The 8,418-nt window shown below is 39.0% G+C and overlaps 1 protein-coding gene across 1 annotated transcript; it reads right to left on the reverse strand.

Annotated features, from left to right (window-relative positions):
- Positions 1–2,133: 2,133 nt before the first annotated feature.
- On the reverse strand, positions 2,134–2,538 carry LOC114746433 (uncharacterized). The gene has a single exon (XM_028934660.1). The coding sequence runs from the start codon at positions 2,536–2,538 to the stop codon at positions 2,134–2,136; it is 405 nt and encodes a 134-aa protein (XP_028790493.1).
- Between the last annotated feature and the right edge of the window lie 5,880 nt (positions 2,539–8,418).

Genomic DNA, 8,418 nt, shown 5'->3' on the forward strand with positions numbered 1-8,418 from the left:
GTTGAAGCTTGTTTTAGGGTGATAGTGAAACCTCAATCAGGGCAATAAAAATGTTACCACTGAAAATGGTAATCAGTGCTGACACGTTGTCGTCGTTGATTACCATTTTCAACAGTGATATTTTGTCACTGTTGATTACCATTTTCAGTGGCAACATTTTTGTCGCCACTGATTATGGTTTCAGTGGCAACATTTTGTTATCGCCGATTATATTTTCAGTGGCGACATAATTGTTGTTGCCAATTGCCTTTTTTAGCTATAATGTTTATGTTGCCGCTGAAGTTTAATTATTTTAATATGTTAATTATACAAAATTTTTTTGTTTATATTCCTGATAAATGTGATCATAAGGTAATTAACTAACAATATATTAAATAATAAGATTTTATAACCATCAAAGTGTTTTTATGTCTTTAATAAAAATAAAAATTGTTCAATTAAAATATATATTATATGATGCAAAAGAAAAATTACATAGAGGGACCAAGACTAGGGACGCCAGAAGTAAGAGCATCCGCAGGAGCATTTAATTGCATCTTTTGCATGAAAGTAGTGAACTAAGCTTATATTCTGTTCTCCATCAATTGCTCCATCCTTTGTTCAAGTTGTGTGCACTTTGCTTCCATCTTTCTTTCTCTGTTGCATGTTCTGCTTCCATTTTTTTCTCGCTTTGCTGCACGTTCTGCTTCCATCTTCTTTCAATCTATAGCAAGATTTGCTTCCATCTTTCCTCGCTCTTCCTGAAATCTTCTTTCAAACTCTTCATACAATTGGTGCGCACATTCTCAAGTGAATCACTAGATTGAGTGTGAGGGTCTCTTCCTTCGAGGCTCTGCTCTATAACCTTTTCCTCTAACATATCCTGACCTCTCACCAAGAATAGTTGTCAATATCTTATCAGAGGTCATTCGAGTATCACTCTCTAGGGATTGCTGCTGAATGAACTCATGCATGCGATCCTATAGTTACAAATTACAAATTAAATTAATGAAAAAAAAATAAAGTTATTTAATTAAACATAAAAGTTAAATATAATATATACACAAATCTCTTCAGATTGTGGATTCACCCACTTTAACTGGCCATCTACAGTCTTCCTAGTATGTGTTATCTCGCAAACCTGATCTGGGGGTGCAGGCTATCTAGTGGTGGGGTCTCTCTATAAAACATAATATATAGAAATAGTGTATGCACCAGAATACCATTCTACCCACTCTACCCCAACACAAACATCAACAAAATCTGAACACCCTCCCTTTAAAAACTAAAAAAATGAACAATAGAAGGAACAAGGAGGGAGAGACCGTAATCACCTTTAACAGATGGGGAAAGGATCAGGTAGGTTGGAGTGTGACGGCAGCCTTGGGGAGGTGCACAAACAGTTGCTGGTAGAATTGAGTGAAGTAGAGCAAGATGAGGCGAAGAGGAAACTGTTTAAGCGAAGGGTAACTACAAAAATAGGGTTTTAGAGGGTGCAAAGACTAAAAGGTCTAGGGTTTTTGAAGGCCCTAATGAAAGTGGATGGATTTGGGGGAAGATTCGAGGGGCAAAAGGAGAAAATCACAAAGTAAATAAGGGCAAAACAGGAAAAACACAGATCTGGAATTTCTGGGAATAAGGTGCTTTCGTCACGACCAAACATACATTTAGTCGCGACTAGAAATTGTCTAAAGGCTTTGGGAAGTAAGGGAAGGCAGATTTGGTCACGACAAACCAGATGCTAGTTGTGACGAAACATTTAGACCGAGAGCAACCTTAAGAAACCACTAACAACCCTTCTAGTCAATCAATACTTAATTCTAAGCCCCTAAACCAAACCAGTGACCCAACACCCTTAGCAAAACAAGCCCCAGCAACAAAAACCCTCTAAATTAAACCAAAACCACCCCTAAAACAGCACGTTGTAGCAATCGTCAACCAGAAAATAGTACAAAGCACCACACAGGCTAGAACTTGTGACAAAACAGGGGAGGAACAGACCAAAACCAGGAAACATACTAGCAAAACACAACAAAGAACAAACAAAATAAACTACAAAAGCAAAGAACATCTATACTACTAGAGAGTTTCCTCCCTCACACAAATCCAACAATCTAAGCAACAATTGATATCGTGAGTACTCGTAAAATGAGGTTACGTTTCTGCAGGCTTGCCATAGAAAAGCTTGAGGAGGTGTCTATTGGCTAGATGTGTAGTGCCATCCTTTTCATCCTTAAGCTCAAATACTCCATAGCCAAGGACCTTTGTTATGGTGTAAGGTCCGTCCCATCTCTCCTTCAGCTTCCCATCTCTAAATTTGAAACGAGCTTTGAATTTAAGGACCTTATCACTAAGCTTGAAACTCTTCCTCAAGATACCACTATCGTTAATGGCCTTACACTTTTCCTTGTACATCCGAGAGTTGTCATAGGCCTCTCGTCTCATTTCTTCTATCTCTTGAAGCTGAAATACCTTTCCTCGCCAGCTTTGTCCATTTCCTTGTTGCATGTCGAAACAACCCAATAAGCTTTGTGCTCCAATTCCACTGGTAAGTGGCATGATTTTCCATAGACAAAGCAGTATGGAGACATCCCTATAGAGTTTTTAAATATTATTCGATATGCCCATAATGCATCATTAAGCTTCAAACTCCAATCTTTTCGTGAAGGCTTTACCATCTTCTCCAAGATCTGCTTGATTACTTGGTCAGATACCTCTGCTTGACCATTTGTCTGAGGGTGATAGGCAGTAGAGGTTTATGTGTGACCCCATATTTAACAAGTAGGCTACTAAGAAGCCTGTTGCAAAAATGGGTTCCTTGATCACTCACTAAAGCCCTAAGAACCCTAAACTGACTAAAAATGTTAGACTTCATAAACTCAACTACGGTTTTGGCATCATCTTTTCAGGTGGGAATGGCCTTTATCCATTTGGAAAGATAATCAACTGCTAGGAGGATATAATTGAAGCCATTGGAAGGAGGAAAGGGGCCCATAAAATCGATACCCTAAACATCAAATATTTCACAGAATAACATGGGCTTTTGAGGCATCTTATGCCTCCAACTCACTCTCCCAAATTTTTGGCATGTCCTATAAGATTTACAGAAGTCATAGCAATCTTTAAATAGGGAAGGCCAGTAAAACCCACTCGCTAAAATTTTCCTAGTTGTCCTTTTTGAGCTAAAATGCCCCCACAAGACAAGGTATGGCAAGCAGAGATAATCCGTTGTTGCTCTTCTTAGGCCACACCCCGTCTTATAATCTAGTCCCCCCATAGCCTCCATATGAATGGTTCATCCCACACATAGTATTTAGACTTTGCTTAGAGCTTTTACACCTGATGAGCGGACATAGAAGGTGGGGTTAGTCTAGTCATGAGATAATCCATAATGTGAGCATACCAAGGCTCCCTAAGAGCTATGGAACATAATATCTCATTAGGAAAAGAATCAAAGATAAGGTCAGATTTATCAACCCCCTTGTATCTAAGGGTAATCGACTCAAAGGATCGGCCACATAGTTTTCAGTTCTGGCTCAGTCCTTGATCTCAAGATCAAACTCCTGCAAGAGGAGAGCCCAACAAAGCAACCAAGGTTTTGAGTGCGGTTTCTTGAAAAGATACCGTACTTTTGCATGATCAGTGAATACAACAACCTTGGAATTAATCAAATAAGGTCTGAATTTATCTAGAGCAAAAATTACAGCAAAAAGCTCTTTCTTGGTGGTTGTGTAATTGACTTGTGCAGTATCCAAGGTCTTTGATGAGTAGGCAATCACCCTTGAAAGTTTCTCTTCTTTTTGTCCTAACATGGCTCTAACAGCAAAGTTAGATGCATCACAAGAAATCTGAAACTGTAAGTTCCAATTTAGAGTAATTAGGATGGGTGGCGAAATCAGTTTAGCTTTCAAAGTATCAAAGGCAATTTTACAACTTTCATTAAATTCAAACTCTACATCCTTTTTCAAAAGATTTGAAAGTGGCAAGGCAATTTTGCTAAAATCTTTTATAAATCTCTTATAACACCCCGCATGCCCCAAAAAGGATCGAATTTCTTTAAGATTAGTAGGGTATGGGAGAGAGGAGATAATTTCTATTTTTGCCTTATCTACTTCAATGCCTTCATAAGAAATCAAATGGCCCAAAACTATGCCCTCGTTGACCATAAAGTGATATTTTTCAAAATTCAAAACTAGCTTCTTTTCAATGCATCTTTGTAAAACCTTTTCTAAGCTAGATAATCAGGCAACGAAGGAGTTACTGTATACACTGAAGTCATCCATGAACACCTCCATGTAATATCCTAAGAAATCATTGAAGATTGACATCATGCATCTTTGGAAGGTCCCTGGGGCATTACAGAGTCCAAATGGCATCCTTTGGTAAGTATATGTCCCAAAATTACAAGTGAACATTGTCTTCTCCTAGTCATCCAGTGTAATAGGTAGCTGAAAATAACTGGAGAAACCATAAGGAAACAATAATGGGATTTGCCTGCTAATCTTTCTAACATTTGGTCAACAAAGGGAATGGGGAAGTGGTCTTTGCATGTAGCATCATTAAGTTTCCTATAGTCAATACAGACACGCCATGCATTTTGGACTCTAGTGGGTATGAGTTTATTCTTTTCATTTTTCACCACAGTCAACCCACTCTTTCTGGGTACCACCTGAACGGGGTTAACCCATTTACTATTCGAGATGGCATAAACAATTCCAGTACTTAGGAGCTTTGAGATCTCCTTCTTAACTACCTCCTTAATTAAAGGATTGACTCTTCTTTGGTTTTATTTTAGTGGTTTTGCTCCTTCTCTAAAAGGATTCTATAAGTGCAGACGGTTGGGCAAATACTAGGTATATCGGCTAGAGTCCATCCTATGGCTTTCTTATACTTTTTCAAAACACTAAGCAACATGTCCTCTTCTTTCAAGGATAGGTAGTTGGCAATTATGACTGGAAGTTGCTCATTAGATTCCAATAAAGCATATTTAAGGTTGGGTGGTAAGGGTTTAAGCTCAAGAGTAGGGGGTTGGACTAAAGAAGGAATTAATTGAGAAATATTAATGGAAGAAAGTGTAAGATTACTCCCCTCTCCCTTCTCTGCCATGGAATGGATCCCAAGGTTGATTGAGTTCGCCATTAACCGTTCCATCTCTTGAAGGGTTGAATCAACCAGCTATTGGCCATTGTTAGCAACAGCCTTAGACACCATATCTGTATCACTTGAACAAGAAGTTAGGGCACTATCAAATAGTTATTTCAAAGTATGAGAAGAAATGGTGTAAGAGATTGGTTCACAAGATGGAGTAGGAATTTCTATAGCCCTTAAACCGAGGCTTCTTCTATGGAGTAAGTGCGAAGGTAGACCAGTAACAGTGGATGGGCACTATGATTTTGAAACACTGTAAGGGGTTCGTCGCGGTGAGCAGTACATTTTGTCACAGCTAACTGAAGGAGTAGAGCTGACACCTCTCGGGATGGAATTGTTCGACACGACCAATACCTCTTCTCGTCACACAAACATGGAAGACAGTAAGCTTCATCTTCAGAAATTTCAATGCTCTACCTCTCTTCCAGATCCAAATCTCCTACAACACTAATAGAAAGTTCCTCTCCAAGAGAGTTGTCACTGATAATTGGAGGTATGGTGCTAATGCAAGACTCAGATTCACAAGATGACAATAAGAGTAGACGTGGGGCCGGTCGTTTACAATTAACTATTGCACAGTTAAGACACGTCTTGCTGCCACCACATGAACATGCAGAGGGAAAAGAATAGAGGGAAGAAAATGAAGTGGGGGCTTTACCCTTATTAAGTAAGGACTTGCATGAATAAAATTCAGAAATATCAGAGATAACCTTACTCAATTCAAATTCAGAAACAACATCATCAACAGTAACATCAATAATATTTAAACCCAAAAGAGAGTAATCCTCATAAGGATGCCTTATTGCCTCATACATATTAAAAGAAACCACTTGTTCTCCCACCTCTATGGTTATAACACCATCTTTCATTCGAATCATCATGTTTGAAGTCCTCAAGAATGGCCTACCAAGAATGAGTATGGATTCATGAGACAACTCATTAGCCATGTCAAGAACATAAAAGTCAGTAGGAAAAAGCAAACCCTTGACCTGAACTAGGATATCCTCTAGAATCCCCTCAGGTTTCCTAATTGTTCTATTAACTAATTACAGTGTAACAGTAATGGTCTGTAAGCTACTGACTCCTAAGGCTCTGTACATCGATAATGGCATAATATTTATAGCCGCCCCTAGATCAAGTAAGGCTCCTGCTATGGTAACTTTTCCTACAGTGCAGGGAATAGTGAAAGCATCAGGATCTTGACATTTGACCAGGATTTGGGGTTTGAATGAAGCTGAAACATTTGGGCTAACTTGAACTAACTCATTTAGTTTAAACCTTCTCTTATTAGTACAAAGTTCTTTTAGGTATTTAGCAAAAGGTGGGGAATTCTTAATCAAATCAATGAAAGGTAAACTCACTTCAAGCTTACTAAAGAAATCCACAACCTCTTTCAAAGTTTTAGATGCTACAACCCTTTTAGACATAAGATAAGAATTGGGAAAAGGGAGTTCTTTACAATTTACCTCCTTACCATCATGCATTAAGGCTCCCTCTTTGCTCACTTCTCCTTTCTTTGTAGCAGATTTTCTTTGATTTTTCAACTCTCCCTTGGGTTGCTCCTCATGGCATTCATTTATATCACCAACCTGTTGATCACCTCCTTGTGTTTCCTTGGATTTCTTGAGCAATTCCTTCCCTTTAGAGCTTTCAGAAAGCTTCATGGTGAGAGAGGTGGGCTTTCTACTTCATTATCGTCACTCTCCTTTTGAGCGAACTGAACTCGCTTCCTACTCCTAAGCTCAATAACATTGAGAGACTTAGAATTTATGACGGTGTTTGAAGGCATTGTACCACTAGCTTTGGCTTGTTGATCCTTCATGGTATTAGACATTTAAGTGACAAACCCATTCAGATTCTCATGTCTAGTTTCAAGTTGTTCAATCTTTGAGTACATAGTGGCAAAGTTGTTCTCAAACTGACTTTCCATAGCCACCATCTTCCCTTCCACTTGGCTCATTTTATTATCTAGGAAAGCTATCTTACTATTACTCTTGGACATTTGGCTAGACAAGTTCTCAATCCCTTTCAAGATAATTTGTAGCTCACTACTTACACCACTTGGTTGTTGTGGGGGATTAACCGGAACTACAGCAGTAGAGGGATTAGGTCTCTGATAGTTACTTAAGGAACCATCTTGGTAGTTATTTCCTTAGTAATTCCTAACTTGACCTTGATTGTTGCCTCCCCCCCACTTGAAGTTAGGGTGATCCTTCCACCCGGGGTTGTAGGTATTAGAATATGGATCTAATTTTTGGTATTGGTTCGGCCTCTGTTGATACATACCAGATACATTTTTAGCGGGACCGATACAATCTTCAGTTCTATGTATTGGGGAGTCACATATGCTGCAAGAAGCAGTAACCAAGGCTAGAGGCTTAGTGTGCGGTTGATTACTCCTAAGATTCTGAGCTGTGGAAGCCAATTTAGCCATATCTTGAGCTAATTTGATAAGAAGTGGATCCCTATCTCCCTTGTACCGTCTAGTATCTCTAGGGTTCACATGTTAGCGGTTCAAGACAAAGGTGCGAATTAAGGCCCAAGCAACCTGTGGCTCCATTAACTTAACTGATCCATTAGCCGCAGCATCTAATACTTCAGCATCATGTGGCAACAAACCATTATAGAAATACTGAACAAGATACTCCTCAATAATCTAGTGATTTAGGCACTTGGTAAGTATGCCTTAGAATCAGCTCCAGAATTGATAGAAAGTTTCCCCTTCCTCTTGCTTAGCAAAAGATATCTCCTTTCTAGCAGCGAAAATCTTCGTAGATGGGAAGTATTTGTCAAGAAAAGCTCTCCTCGGTGTAGTCCAATATTTATACGGATTATCCACATATAATAGCATATTCATATACCAGTCTTTTGCTTTGCCCTCCAGAGATAGGTGAAAAACTTTCCACAGCACATCTTCAATCCTTGCCCTAGCTGGCTTCATAGACAAGCATTGCATATGGAGATACTTTAAATGAGTGTATGGATTTTTACCTGACAAACCATTGAACTTAGGAAGTGAGTGTATTAATTGACCCTTAAGTTCAAAATCATTTTCAAAAATAAGCAATGCACCAGGCAATGGTTCAAAATTAGTATTGGACTAAGTAAGGTCTTTAATGGTTCTCCCTTTTTGTGGCCCATTAGTACCGTTGAATCCTATATTCTCACCGGCTACCTCATGTCCATTACCATTTAACCCATTGCCCCTAATTGGTTTATTTTGCCCAATGTCATTAGGGTTCATCCCATTACCACCTATACCTTCTATGATCAGGACTTCTACGAGTGTTT

The sequence above is a fragment of the Neltuma alba genome, unplaced genomic scaffold (genome assembly GCF_004799145.2).
Source record: "Neltuma alba isolate B1F8T4 unplaced genomic scaffold, ASM479914v2 tig00005000_pilon, whole genome shotgun sequence".
NCBI classification, from domain to species: domain Eukaryota; kingdom Viridiplantae; phylum Streptophyta; class Magnoliopsida; order Fabales; family Fabaceae; genus Neltuma; species Neltuma alba.

Excerpts from the sequence above, each read along its gene's own strand:
- LOC114746433 (XM_028934660.1), bottom strand. The coding sequence starts at position 2,538 with ATGCCACTTACCAGTGGAATTGGAGCACAAAGCTTATTGGGTTGTTTC.